Here is a 15,914-nt window from a genome sequence, read left to right as displayed (position 1 = left end):
ATTACATAATTTTGCTATCTCTAATATTTTATTTTTCTTCAAGGATATGATTCTTCTTTCAATACATTCAATTTTGTTCAATGTATAGCATGGAAACAAAGTAAAGATTATTAGACTGCCTTCTGTGAAAGGGAAGGGGGAGGAAACAGAGGGTGGGGGGAAATGTGTAAAATTCAAAATCATTTCAAAAATTATAGATAGAAACTATTGTTGTATATAATTGGAAAACAAAAGGTATTTATATAATTAAAAAAGAATGTCCTCTATTTCATTAAATATCTTTTTCCCTCCCTTTAAATTATTATTTAATGTTTTGCTGGTAGGTCCTATTCTGATTTCTAAAGCATTAGCAACTTAATTCTGATGAGTACATTTTTTCAATGTTTTATAAAAACATTTTCATAGATTTTGAGTTCAAAAAGACTTTACAGATTATTGAATTTAACCCTTTACTAATAATAGAACAGTAGGCCAAAAGATTTAAACCCAGATTATTTTATTCCAACAGTGATTCAATATTTAAGAGACAGTAGGTTATAATGGGAAATATGAATATAAATAACTAACATTTCATTAGCATTTAAAGTTTTGCAAAATTCTTTATATGTTAACTCATTTGGTCTTCACCTTGTGAAGTGGGTTCTATTATTACTACCATTATACAGATGAGAAAACTGAGGCTGAGAGAAGTTAACAATATCTGAGGTGAGGCTTTAACTTGAGTCTTCCAGGCTATCCACTGGCCCACCTAATTTTGGATTTGAGATTCAAAGATTTAGGTTCAAATCTCAGCTCTGGTAATTTTTAATTGCATGATCCTAGACAAGTCACTTTACATTTCTCAACCTCTTCTGTAAAATGTGGATGTTAATACTTTTGCATTCTCTCCTTAAAAAGATTGGGGGAAAAAATTGATTTTGTGAATCTTAGAGCTATATAAAAATGAGTCATTTCCCAAGATTAGGTAAAATTTCTTCATTACAATTTCATTTCAGATGAGATACAATTTCATTTCTTTTACTTTCTGAAACAGAATTGATCTTTTTTGAATGTGAGTCCATTTAAATTCCCTAGGTATTTTCTTTACTCTTGCCTGATTGTCATTTTTGCACTCCTTTTATAATCTGCCTCCCACACCAAAATGATATAAAAATCCTAAATAACTAACATTGATCAAAACATATAAAAGATATGTAAAAAGATTATAAAAGAATCATTTTTCATCTTATTTAACTACCATTAATATAAAACATTGGGTATACAAATAAAGTTTTTTTAAAAATTTAAAAATGGAGCTATGACACCCTAACAAAATTTCATTTGAAAGTTCAGCACCATGTCTTTTTAGGAGTCATTTTCCTGTTACAACTACCCATATATTTAAATGCCAAAGTAGACATTTGACTAATATTTAAATTTTACAAACAAGAGAGAGTTAATAGTTTTTAGGCTTCGAAAATTAATAGAAAAAAAGCAACATAGCAGAATATTACCTGATAAACTACTAATAAACATTTTTGAATTAGAAATTTTTCACAAAACCAGTTAGCCATCAAGAAGAATTTAAATAATAGCACTCAATGATATCAATAATGAGACTGATTCATCTATATTTCAAGAGATCAGTGATTTTTTCCTATCTTGCTAATGGCAATAATTATAGAGTTAAATGGCTAAATAATGGCAGACAATGCAATTTGCCATAATAATAATAATAATAATAATAGCAAAAAACAACAGAGTTATAAAAAATCTAAATTATAATTCCAGGTATTAATTGTGCTTAAAAGTGGTAACTTTGACAAAATGCCATATTTCAAAATTATTTTTATCATGACTTCCTTATTAGCCTGGATATATAAAGGAGAATCAAGTGATATAGTTGTTTTTCAGATCAAATGAATACTTCCATCTTTTGGTGCATTTTTAGAGCTGGAAGTTAATCTTGCATTGTGAGTGAGAGGCAACATCTAGGGGGAGTAGACTCTTCCATAGAAGAGAATACTATTAGTTTTTTTGTGCTTAATGAAAAATAGGAATGGGTGATCCACATTGAATGTTATGGAAGGGAATTTCATCCGAACTAAATGCTCTCCTGCAGTACTTGCTCCTGCCTCAGTACCTTCCTCATTGACTTCTACAAAAGCCTTATGGAAAACTTCTGACAAGAATAGATTTTTTTTCTCAGTAATGCCTGAAAAGTCAGCATGATTTGTGCTAAAAGCATCACTCATCCCCATGCTGCTCAAGGTTGATTTGAGATCATAGCTCTCCTCCAGTTTGAATTTGGGGAGGTACAGCTGCACATCATATAGCTCCATCATGTCTTCGTGAGTCCAATCACTCAACTTCCCATAAGTAACTGTCTTTTCCAGCTAGATTTATGAAACAAAAAAATAAAAATAATAATTAAATAGAAATTAAACAATTAAATAGAAATAATAATTTAAAATTTAAAAGGAAAAGAAAAAATTTATTCCGAAAAATGACTAAGAAGACAGTTTCAGAGACATCTGAGAAGATGTGTCTGGAATAATACAAAGAGAAAGGAGCAGGATTAGGAGAACAATCTATACTATCACAATAATACAACGAAAATTAACAACTTCAAAAGACTTTAAAGTTCTGATAGAGTGATTTACTGTGATTCCAGATAACAGATAAAAAGATATGGTACTCCTCTCCTAATAGAAAAGTTATGGACTTAATATGTAAAATAAGATACACTTTTTGACATGGACAATATAGAATTGCATTTTTTTGTGATTATGCATAGTTGTTACAAGGTTTTAGGGGTGATAATTAGGGATGGAGGAAGGAGGGAGAGAAAAATAATAGATATTTGTCAACTTAAAAAAAGAAATGAAGACATTCAATCTATAAATTATAATAATCATAGTGGTACAAATATAGCAGTATATAAATATTTAGAAATTCATATAATACTTAACATCATTCTCCTAATAGATGACTGAATGGCCAAAATAAACAATTTCCAAAATTGAAAATTTTGTGACTATTTTCAAATAGTATCCAATGGGAAAATTCAAATTAAATCAACTCTGAGGTTTTACCTCACACCATGAAAATTGACAAAGATAACTAAAAATGACAGTGGCTAATGATGGAAAGACATGGAAGAACACATACTGTAATTCCTTGTTGATAGAACTCTAAACTAGTCCAAAAGTTGTGGAGATGAATTTGGAATTGTGCAAGAAAAGTAACTTTTTTTCATCCTCTTTGAATTAGTGATTCTTCTACTGTGCATATATCTCAGCAAGTAAGAAACAAAGTAAAAGTCCCATATGAACCAAAATATTCATAGTTATAATCTTTATGGTAGCAAACAAAATGGGTTCCTATCAACTGGAGAATATCTGGAAAACCATGGTATATGAACACAAAGTGCCATTTTTATGAAGACAGAAATAAAGAAAATGAAGAACTCAGAGAAATATGAACAAATGGTTCAAACTGAGACAGATCAAAATAAGTTGAATCAAATGAACAATTTAAAGGATTCCATCTATACAATTTTTTTTAATCCCTCAAATGGAGTTCAACTCTGAGTAATTGAAAAAACCAGTGATCATCTAGGGAAAAAAAGCCAATAAGGCAGCTAGGTGGCGCAGTAGATAAAGCACTAGTCCTGGAGTCAGGAAGACCAGAGTTCAAATTTGATCTCAGACACTTAATTACCTAGCTGTGTGACCTTGGACAAGTCACTTAAACCCATTGCCTTAAATTTAAAAGAATCATAGCCTCCCCCAACTGTTACTAACCACCTTCCTCATGGCAAAGAAGTCTAGGACTGTGGGGAATATTAGAACACTACAATATTACACATCGAATGTCTGTTGTAGTCCCTGGTATGGGCTCTTTTCCTTAACTGTTTTTCTTTGTTATAAGGAATAGTTCAATCTGGGGATATTACTATGATATAATAAGGAAAGGCATGAAGAGAAAAAAAAACTTTAAAAAATTTTTCAGTTTTCTTTTTGAATACCAAGATGATTTTTTTCTTTCCTTTTTTGAACAATTGACAATGATATGATATTGTTGGGTCATAAAGTCAAGGCTAAAATATACTTTTAGATCCTCTGATTCTATTTGCCTTTGTAATTAGTCTTATGTTATGGATGACATTGGATATTTAACCTCAGATATTGTCTAATGGGGAATCATGAATGATAAGTATGCAAAGTGCTCCTGAGACTGCTAATCTTCTAAAATGATGTTTATATATGATTTACCACTCAGCCTCATGAATTTGGCAAACTCACTTGGTCTCTCTTCCTATATGAGTGAGCTGGGCTAGACTGGGCTAGAAGGTCCCTTTCAACTTTAACTTTCTATGAGTTTATGTAAATGTATTCTTAGGCAACATCTAAGCAATAATAGTATCTATTACTATTCAAGATATTATAAGAATTGATTTTCATATATAATATTTAGCACCATCCCCCAATAGATGAGTGGGTGGCAGATATGAACAAATTTCCAAAATCAGAAATAATAAATGAATATTGAAAACAATCACTGATGGAAAATTCAGTTTAAAACAAGGAGACAAACAATGAAAGAATGCGTAAGGAATGGCCATTAGTTCCTTTATATGGGAACTAGTTCCACCCTATGGAATAGAAGTTTGATCTTGGACTGCTTTAAAACTGATAATTTCCAGGATTAAAATCTGCCCTTGAAAGATCACATGTAGAGAGGATGGTATTGAAATCTAGTTGCTACACTGATAAGATGGAGAATATCTATAGGAAAAATGAACATTTATAGAGTATCTGTATAAAAGGGATCTATAATATGATTAAGAGTCTTCAAATAGTAGCATATGACTATCTATTGAAGGAAATGGGAATTCTAGACTGGAGAAGACAAAGCTTCAGAAGGACAGGATTTCTGGATGATTATCATATGGAAGATTGGGATTGGACTTGTTCTATTTGGGGCCAGAGGGAAGAACTAGAAATACATAACTAGATTCTGTAGGGACCAGTGCAAAGAAAAACTATATACTAATTAGAAACACTTCAAAGTAGAATGAGTTGCCCTATAGGATAATGGTTTCTCTCTCATGAGAAGTCTTTACAGGTGAGAACATATACCATAAGAGAACCTTCTTTGGCAAGCATTTGTCAACCTCTGAGATCTCTTCTAGTTCTGCTATTCTGTGATTAACTTCTGCCATATAGAGGGCAGTTTATAGAAGAAAGTAAATTGTGATTAGCTTAAAAACAAAAGTTTGAAGTCTGATATAAGCATCTCTAGGAATATTCCTTCCCTGCCCCACCAGACAGTGATATTGAAGGTAGAGGTCAAGGGATCCCATAGCATCCAGACATCACCAAAAGTCCTGTTTCCTAACGAATCAGGTCAAAGGTGAAATATCAAGGAAGTGACAATGAGAAGGATGTATTTGTACAACTATAATAACCATAATGTGCCAGGCATATTATATGGCATGGTCCTCTTCAAACACAAACGACAACCATTAACTAATTTAAGATAAGGCAGACACTCCCATTTCTCTGCAGCTAGATGATTTTTCCAATCAATCTTAACATCATTACTTGTTTCCTGTGGACACAATTCAAAAGCCTCATAATAGAGGATTAGAAACCTTTGGTGCCTCTGTTACATATAAATGGGATCTACTCATCTGTATAGTATAATGTCTTTTAACCTATGGAAAATAAACAGAAACAAACTTTATTCCTACTCTTAAGAAATTCATATATTATCCTAGTATGAATATGTACATCTCATTCAGCAAAATTTTTCATTTAAAAGGGGAAGGTAGAAACCCAAAGCCAAGATGACAGAGAAAAGTCAGGGACTCACTTGAATTCTCTCAAACTCCCTTCCAAACAACTTTAAATAACATCTCAAACTGAATTTTGGAACAGCAAAACCAACAAAAGATCAGGATGAAACAATTTTTCAGCCCAGGACAATTTAGGAGGTTAGCAGAAAAGGTCATACTTAGGGGAATGGTGGTCACCTACAGCATAAACAGTGGTAGCATGCCAGCAGCAGGCCTTGGAGATATTTCAGCTTCAAGAGCTCTCAACTCACAGATGGTAAGAAGGTCGGACAACTTGTCAGGATATTACGGGAGTAATCATTAGGTTCAGGACTCTGTCACATTGCCCATATGCAATTCTGGGTTACAGTCCCAGAGTTAAAAGGGGCACTAGCACCTGTAACTACAAGGGTGCAGGGATCCTATTCATTGTTTCAAGGAAGAGAAGTGTTCCTGTAATCATTCACAGACCAGAACACAAGCCTGATATGACTCCACCTCATCTTAGATCATACCGCTTTGGAAGAACTGAAAATTTACACACCCTAGAGGTAGCTCTGAAAATAGCATCAAAAAAAGCCTGAAACTTGGGATAGTGCTTCCTCCACTACAGAAACAGAACTCAATTTGAATATAGATCAAGAGGCTGGAAAAATGAACAAATTAAATATTTTTAATTAAACACCACTGGAAACCTTGAAAGTCAAATGAGAGATTAATGATAATGAAAGTAAGAAAATCATTGAACAAATAAAAAAATAAGGGCTTGTGTTATTGAAAAAACCAATAAAATAGGTAAATTATTGCATAATTTGACTAAAGGAAAAGAAAGTGGAAAACCAAATTAGCAGTATCAAAAGTGAAAAGGGTAAAATCTGTGGACTTGAAATGTAATAATTCAGAAGGCATAGGACTTAGAGGATTATAGGAAAAGGGAAAAAGTACAACCAATGAAGATGAAATTAAAACTATTGTTAGAAGCTATTTTGCTCAATTATACTATATATATATATATATATATATATATATATATATATATATGTATGTATGTATCTATGCATTATCTGTAATGGAAATAAGCTATGAGTCTTCCTAATAAGATAAAGAATGAAGCAAGGATGCCCATTATTATGACTATTGTTATAATGCTAGCTATAGTAATAAGACAAGAAAAAAGAGGGCAGAAAGTAAACAATGAGGAAATAAAACTATCCCTTTGCAAATGATATCCTGATATAGTTAAAAATAAACAACAATCAACTAAAAAACTAATTGAAATAAAAACTTAAAAAATTTACAGGATGAAAAATAAATCTTCATAAAGTTCTGCATTTCTATGGACCAACAAAGTCCAGCAGAAAGAGCTAAAAAAAGAAATCCCATTTAAAATAAGTAGATAATATAAAATCCTTGGGATTCTACCTGCCAAGACAAACCCAAGAACTACATAAACACAAATACAAAACATTGACACAAATAAAGTCAGACCTAAAGGACTGGAAAATGTTAATTCCCCTTAATAGGCCACGTTGATTATATGTATGTATTTCCATACAGACCCACACACATAATGACAGTTTCTACCTAAATTCTGAAGAATTTATGATGAAAAAGAGAAAGAAGTGTTAGAATATGATTGCTGGTCAAAGAATTATTTTAAAATTTTTCTTTATATTTTTGGCTTTGTTTTCTTTCACAACATAATTAATATAGAAATATATTTTGCATGACTGCACATGTATAACCTATATCAAATAGCTCACCTTCTCAAAGAGAAGAGCAAGGGAAATAATTTGGAAATCAAATGCTAAGAAACATGCTAAAAATTGTATTTACATGCAATTAGAAAATGATAATATAAAAATAAAAAGGATTAGTAGATAGTTATAGTAATAAAAAAGAAATTATCAATGAAATATTTAAAATACAGAGGCAAAAAAGATAAAAACTTTAAGAAACAAAATGTACTGTTTTGACTTTTGATTTAAATTTAATATATATATATCTTAAACAAATATCATAATTTTAGTTTACAGTTCATGTGAAAAAGAAATTAGACAGCAACTCAAAGGAATGACCACTTTGGTAGCCTACTTGGTGCCTCAGTTTCCTCATTTTTAATGCAAGGATAATAATGGCACCTATCCTCATAGAACTATTGTCAGTATTGAATAAGAAAATATTACAAACCATAAAGTTTATAACTTTAGTGCAGCTTTAATCTAATTAAGATATTAACCTCCAGTAGCTTAAACTTGCCCTTAGATTTTTGGGATTCCCCATATAGTTAGTATAAATACTAACTATTGAAATTTTGGATATTGAATTTGACCATATAAATTATCATGAACTTATTTCAAAGGTGTTAAAAAAATTTTTGGTCTTAGATAACAAGGGTCAGATAACTATTTTATTCAATTTCACTTTTACTGGTCAGGAAAAAAGGATGACAATAAAGTCTATACAAGTCTCATTCTACTTTTTTAATATTTATAAATAATTTGTGGGAAAAGTGTTAAAGGTTTTCATGTTCAGCTGGAGATTTTTTAAATAAATATCTGAAGTTAATTTAATACATGCATACATATATAAAAATAGAAATGGACAGATAAATGACTAGATAATGGATACAGTAGATATGAATTGTTCAGTTCTCACTCAATTTGGATCTACTTGAAACACTGAAGAATTGACCTCTAAACTGACTACAAGTTATGTGGGGTCTCTACAGTCCTGTGACTGGAAGTAAGGACCAAATCTCTACTGCTTATGCTAACTCCTTCAAGAATCACAAGGAACTTGCTTTTGTTATATGTGTGGATCCAGCCTCAATGTTTCTCATACCATTCCAAAGACACCACTCAGTACAGAAGTTGGGATTCTTGACAGGTTGAATTAATGATCAGAGATGTCAAAGTCCTCATACAACTTCTGGTCAGATGAAATATTGAATTCTGCTTATTGTGTCATTGTGAATAATACTTGACTTTACCTCTTTAAGACCATTGGAGTCATCTGGTAGCACTACAAACATGCTCAGGTCATCGTTGTCATAATAAAGCTGAATGCCTTTGGCTTCTGGCTTTTCTATGTGGAATATTTTAAGTTTGCGTTTCATTGACATCATTTTCACTGACTTTGTTGTTGTCTGTTAAAAAGACATATACAATTTTTTTTTACTTCTATTGAAATAAATGCTTAGATCACTGAAATGGTTTTCCCCAAATTCTTTAATCCTTCATCCTTTGTTTCCCAATTGCCTAGCAAGCCATGGCACGATGCCACCTGCTGCCCAGGAGTGAAATCCATAACTTTTCCCTTGGAACTGATACTCTAAAAGGGCAAGAGCATAGAAAAGAATTGTGGAAATGCCAATCTCTGTATGGCAGTCTAAACAAACCATTGTGATTCCTGAAAACATTGGCAAGATCTAGAGCATATATTCCAGATATAAACTATAAATGTTCTGTTGTTCAATACCTTTTGGAGTCTTCTTGGCAACAATACTGGACTAGTTTGCCATTTCCTTCTCCAGATCATTTTACATGTGAGAAAACTGAGTCAAACAGGGTTAAGTGACTTGCCTAGGATTACATAAATCTTGCCTAGGCCAGATTTGAACTCAGAAAGATGAGAATTTCTTACTCCATGTCTGGGACACTATCCACTGTGCCACCTAATTACCCCTACAATTAACAAGTAATTTCTGTTTTACAGGTGCAGGAAAGTATAGTGAAGTGATAGCTGTCCTAAACCATGAAGATCTAGACCCAAGTTCTACCTGTCATTAAGGCTGACTTGTAAACCTGAAGTCAGCATTCTGGGACCTCTGTGTCAGACATTCTAAAACTGTAAGTGGCAAAACAGGTTCCAACCTGCATTGTTAGAGGGAATTTCCTAATCCTGAAGATCTCTATAATCTGTGAAATCATTGATTTATTCCTTATCTCAATTAGGACAAACATTTTTAATAGTCATATATATGTCAAGTCAAAATAATTGGGAGGCAACTGCTGATTTGTAGCTAACCAGGTAAAACTTGTAAATGGGGGATTTCCGATAGGCTTTACTTAATGGAAAGAAAGCAACTCCAAAGACTCAGCAGAAGGTAATGTTGCAGATGGTCTTGGCATGGGGGGGGCATATAACCTCTTTGCCTTGCTTTCCTCGTCTGTAAAATGAGGATAATATTAGCAACAAACCTCATAAAATTATTATGAGCATCATGTAAAGAACTTTGCAAACAAATTCCCATATAAATTCTAGCTATTATGATGAAATTTGGTATAAATGGAAGGAAATTAAGTGTTTTTTAAATTCAAACAAATTTTGAAAATTTTTAAGAATTTTCATTTCTTGCTCATAGTACCAATTCCAAAGTCAAAATTCTTTTATCAGATAAATCAAGTGAAGTCTTCACTTCAATGCGCATTTAATTTTTCACACTTAACTGTTTAATTGTAACACAATTTATTTTTTGTTTTTTGCAAAGAATGGGGTTAAGGGATTTGCCCAAGTTCACATAGCCAGTAAATATCAAGTGTCTGAGGTCACATTCAAACTCAGGTCCTCTTGACTCCATTTGTCTGCCCAGCAAATACTACAGTACCTATCACATAAGAGATGGTTAATAAATGTTTAATGATGGATTGGTTGATAAGTAGTCATCTCAGTAGATAGAGCATTGACCCAAGCTCAAAAATCCAGCTTCAGAAACTTATTAGCTATGTGATCCTGGGCAAATCATTTAATGATTTTTTGCCTTCTGTTTTATCAATTTAATACAGGTAATAATAATTATAAGACCTGCCTCCCTGAGTTCTCCTAAGACTCAAATGAGATATTTGTCAAGCATTTAGCATTTGCCTAGCACATAACGGGTACTTAATAAATTTCTGTTTCCTATCTTCTTTTTCCCCCTCCTTCCCTTCTGCTCTAAATACTACAAAACCACACTATTTCTGAACCTGTTCTTCATTTGCAAAAATGAAGGAGTTGTAATAGATATAGCTCTAGGTCTTCCCTAATTCCTTGATTCTAAAGGAAGTGAAGAAATAAACATTAATTTAGGTAAATATTTAATTCAAAATATATATATATATTTATTATATAACATGGAACTGCTATATTTATACAAATATATTTTAGTTTATTTTATAAGATATCTATTATGTATGTACATATTTATATATATATATATGTATATATTCGTGTATATTTCTACATATGTCCACATACTCATATATATATGCATACTCTCCCTGAGTGCTTCTGCCTACCCCAGGCTCTAAACCAAATTTCTAGTAGCTTCCTCTTGTCTTCTCTCAAAGGTATCTGTGATTTTTATTTATTTAGGAGTTGCCTGTCTTTAATCTCCTTTCCTTAGATACTATGCCACTCAGAGATGGCCAGGTGTTCCCGGAATACTTGATGGGGGGTACAATTCTGGAGATGATTCTAACTTTGTCCTTGGAATAACCAAGGCTGACGTTGGTCAGGGGGAGGGTGTGGTCAGGATTGTGCTTAAGGAAGTTCTATAGTTCAAAGCATTATTCAATTCTGGTTTGAAAAATGAATAATCCTGTTCCTCCACTAAGTGAGTAACCTAGGTAAAAAGTGTAAAAAGGATTTCAATAAAGGATAACATTCACCATGCTCCATAAATATTGTTATTGATCATTAGGTACCCACCTGGTTTACTCTGAAAGGTTTTTCTATTGTATCTTTAGTCTTAAATTGCTCTTTCCATTTTCCTTTGAAATAGATGGCATTTACTAGAACCAATCTAGTCATAGAATCAATAGAATCATCTGGTAGAAGCTTCACAATTTTGCCTGAAAGAGTAAGAAAATAGGTTTTTTGGGGGGGATTTTACCTAGGATGGCATGGCATCTAGGTGATACAGTAGATAATGCACTGGCCCTAGAGTCAAGAGTCTGAGTTCAATTCCAGCCTCAGACATTTAACATTTACTAGCTGTGTGACACTGGGTAAGTCACAAAACCCTGATGTTTCACACAAAAAAAAGAAGAAAAAAAAGAGGAGATTAAGATCTTGGCTTTCATTGTAAAGTGTAAACTGGTTTTCTTTTGAGTACAAAGCTAACAGGCTGGTGGAAAATTTATAAGTGACTTGATTAGTTTTTGTAAAAAATGTGGTTTCTTCATTTTTGGTGTTTTGCTTTTGTTTTCCTTTAAAAAAAAAGTTTGCCCATTCTAGAGGGGTGGGAAGAAAGTGAAAGGGGAAGAGGGAGGGGAATGAACTGACTCCTAGAAAACTGGGGGTGGGGTGCAGCAGGAAGGGTACCACAGCTCATGCATAAGGCCTAGGACTGATTTTGCTAAGGTTGCTGATCTAGTTCTTCCTCGTGGCCCCTTGAGCCAGATAATAGGTGTTTTTGCCATGAGCAACCTGAAAAGTTCAGGGCATTCTAATACAACTACCATAAAGGGAAGGTTGTCTTCCCAAAGAAGCTGGCCAATCAATGGCCCCCCATCCCTCATCATGTCCCATCAAGGCTGTGAGTTTACTTGGATAACCTTGACTTAGGGGGAAGTGATGCTAGGCCAAATACAGATGAACCCACAGGAAGCAGCAGAAAATGAGAGAGTTCTTTGTGCTTTGAAATAGTACAGGTTGGTGAGAGAAGTCACCCAGCTCTTCCCACTGCAGCTCATCCTTTACTCAGCTATCAAAGTAGTCTTCCTTAAGCCTAAATCTCACCATTTCAACTTCCTATTCAATAAACACCTCCAGGCTCCAATATAAAATCCTATTTCTGTGATTCAAAGCTCTTAATAGCCTTCTTCCCCCAACATTTCTAGCCTTTATATACCTGACATCTCTCTCCCCACCTGCCGTATACTCTTTCAGCCAGCTTACACTTATCTCCTTGTTATTCCTGGCACAAGAGACTCCATCTCTCCCTCTTCTTCTCTGCCTCTTTGGACTTCTCCAGATTCTAATAAAATCCTACCTTTTATAGGAAGACTTTCCCAAATCCTCTTAATTATACTTACTTCCTTCTGTTCATTATTTCCTATTTCTTTTGTCTATAGCTTGTTTGCATACGATTGTTTACAAGTTATCTCGTATATTAGAGTCTACTCAAAGCTGAGGAATATCTTTTAACCTTTGTTTGGCTCTTAAGTTGATGATGTTTATCCTTTGCACTCAAAAAAGACCATGACATCAGGGAGGGATGCCATGACAAGCACATGAATAAGATTTGAGCTAGGGGGTGCTGTGATATGATACCAGTCTCACTTTCTCTTCTAGAACTATCTGGGACCAGGGTCCAGGGTCCAGATATGAATCAGGACTTGGAATGTTGTTGTTTAATCCAGGCTAACTCTATGTGGCCCATGGATTTTTGTCCATGGGGTTTTCTTGGCAAAGAAAACTTGGAGTGGTTTTCTATTTCCTTCTCCAGCGTGTCTGCATTTTAAAGTTGAGGAACTTGGAACAGCTAGGTGGCATAATGGATAAAGCACCAGCCCTGGAGTCAGGAGTACCTGAGTTCAAATCTGGCCTCAGACACTTAATAATTACCTAGCTGTGTGGCCTTGGGCCACTTAACCCTGTTTGCCTTGCAAAAAAAAAAAAAAAAAAACCTAAAGTTGAGGAACTGAGGGATTTGCCCAGCATTACAGAGCTAGCGGTTATCAAGGATCACATTTGAACTCAGGTCTTTCTGACTCCAGGTCTGGTGCTCTGTCCACTGTGCTACCTAACTGCCTCACCTGTAATGCAGTTGGTACTTAATAAATATTATCAATTAAGTTTATTAATATTAATCATATTTTAAATGGTATAATATTTATGAATATGCCACCTATCTTCTGCTAGATTGCAAAAGAATGATATGAATTTTTTTTAACTCTATAATGCTCATTTCCTCATCTTTAAAATGGGGACATGGGGCAGCTAGGTGGTGCAGTGGATAGAGAAGTGGCCCTGGAGTCAGGAGGACCTGAATTCAAATCTAAACTCAAAGACACTTAACAATTACCTAGCTATGTGCCTTTGGGTAAGTCACTTAATCCATTGCCTTGCAAAACCAAAAAAGGAAAAATAAAATAAAATCAGGACACATTGGAGAAGGACATGGCAAACCACTTCTAGTATCTTTGTTCAATTTGACCTGAGACATTGTTTGTCTCAGTTTTCTGCTCATTCATATGTAAAAGAAAGTGGCAAAACACTCCAAATTCTTTGTCAAGAAAACCCCAAATGGGATCACCAAGATCTGAAATGAAACAACTGAACAACTACTACCATACACATACATGACAATGAAGAAATGTATATGTTTGCAGATGAATTAAAATTGAGTAAGGTACAAGTACTTGTGCCCTGGGCTTTTGTCATACTCCATTTTAGAAGTGTGGTTAAAAATTAAAGATATATAGTCCATATTCTCCACTAATTCCAGCAGGTGTTTGGAAGGAAGAGTTTAGATCCAAATTTCCCTGATATATCAATGAGAATTCATATTATACCATTCATTATAATACCATTTAATTCTCTTGCTTCAATTGGTATGGTAAATTTGTAGGAAAGGAAAAGGGGATGGCTTTTATCTCTGTAGAAATAAAAGCTAAAATCCTTCAACTAGGGTAACTTCTGATACTGCCAAATAGTATCTCTTAAATGATCTATGAGACTACCCAGAGCTCACCTTTTCCCTTCACCCTAACTTTAACAAGTAACTCAGCCCAAACTAGCAATGCCTCCTGGACACAGGTCCTTGAACAAAACAGCACTGCTGAGTGGTAAGCACTCATGCAATAACCACAGTCCTAAGAGATGCATGGTATGGTCAACCTCTGGTGAGTATTTTTGCTTTAAGAATTTCTGGTTACTTGTACATGAGTACAACATTAACTTTTTCTGAGTTTCCCAGAGGTCCATTGCTAACAGAGTAAAACTAAAATTCCCAGAGGATCAAGTTAACTCCAGTTGTTTTCAAGGGTGACAGTTCTTCTCAACCCTCCTTTCAAGTAAGTAAGAATTCAATTGACTTCCAGAGGCTACCAAATGAAAGCCACATTGCCCTCACGTCAGTTTTTTTTTAAAATCAATTTAACCAAAATTTATCTATTTTGTTGTTTTGCTTTTTTCTTAAAAACAATTCCTGGTTTTATTTACTAATTCAGTACTTTTTATTTTTAATTTCATTAATCTCACCCTTAATTTTCAGGATTTCTAATTTGATATTTAATTGGGGACTTTTAATTTGTTCTTTTTCTAGTTTTTTTTTAGTTGAATGCTCAATTCATTGGTTTCCTTTTTCTAATTTAGTCATACATGCATTTTGAAATATAATATTTCCCTAATTTCCCCTTCTTTGGTTGTATTCCCTAAGTTGTGGTATGTTATCTCAACATTGTCATTCTCTTGGATGAAATTATTGATTGTTTCTATAATTTGTTTTTTGCTCACTCATTGTTGACATTAGGTTATTTAATTTCCAATTAATTTTTAGTCTGTCTTTGCATGGCCCTTTGCTATATGTAATTTTTATTGCATCATGCTTAGATCTGGTTCTTACACCCACTTCTTTAACTAACAAGTGATCTCTGTTTGCATTGGTGAGGGAAGCACTCTAAACCTAACACATTAGCCAATGGACTAAGATGTGAAACAAAGATCATAACTTATGTGATCATTAACAATTATACTTGCTTTGTGTCTTTCAACGGAAACTTTCAGGTGGAAATACAGATATGAAAACTACAGATAGGAAACCATTTCTTATCCCCACTCCCAATTTCCTTAAACATGTCCTACTTTATTTGGTATTTCTCTAAAACAAACTGGATGTGATATGGCTGCTGTAAAGAAAAACAGGATAGTGAAGTTGCTAGCTAACCTGTTACCACTGGAGCAAGGAATGCTGCTGTTGTTGGTTGTTTAGTTGTTCTCAGTGATGTCTGGCTTTCTGTGACCCCATTTGGAGTTTTCTCGGCAAAGATATTGGAGTGATTTGCCATTTCTTTCTCTAGTTCATTTTACAGAAGAGGAACTTGAGAAAAAAAATCGAGTTAAGTGACTTGCTCAGGGTCACACACACTAGGTGGAGTCCAAGGCC

General features: G+C 33.8%; 1 protein-coding gene and 1 long non-coding RNA gene across 6 annotated transcripts in view; one reads left to right on the top strand and one right to left on the bottom strand.

The window, feature by feature from the left end:
• Positions 1-15,914, top strand: part of LOC141502525 (uncharacterized) — a 45,812-nt gene that overhangs the window by 21,241 nt on the left and 8,657 nt on the right. For all 5 annotated transcript variants that reach the window (XR_012472580.1, XR_012472578.1, XR_012472579.1 and 2 more), the window contains one exon: positions 9,539-9,672. This is a non-coding gene — a long non-coding RNA (uncharacterized LOC141502525). The remainder of the gene's footprint in view (positions 1-9,538; positions 9,673-15,914) is intronic.
• SERPINB10 (serpin family B member 10) overlaps positions 262-15,914 on the bottom strand; it is a 30,102-nt gene continuing 14,449 nt past the window's right edge. The window contains exons 6-8 of the mRNA XM_074207276.1: positions 11,513-11,655; positions 8,814-8,969; positions 262-2,375 (exon numbers count right to left, since the gene is read on the bottom strand). Coding sequence (XP_074063377.1) covers positions 1,971-2,375; positions 8,814-8,969; positions 11,513-11,655 — 704 coding nt within the window. The 3' untranslated portion in view covers positions 262-1,970. The remainder of the gene's footprint in view (positions 2,376-8,813; positions 8,970-11,512; positions 11,656-15,914) is intronic.

This window comes from Macrotis lagotis, chromosome X (genome assembly GCF_037893015.1).
Source record: "Macrotis lagotis isolate mMagLag1 chromosome X, bilby.v1.9.chrom.fasta, whole genome shotgun sequence".
In the NCBI taxonomy this organism is placed as follows: Eukaryota; Metazoa; Chordata; class Mammalia; order Peramelemorphia; family Peramelidae; genus Macrotis; species Macrotis lagotis.
This window is presented reverse-complemented; position numbering and strand designations above follow the sequence as displayed.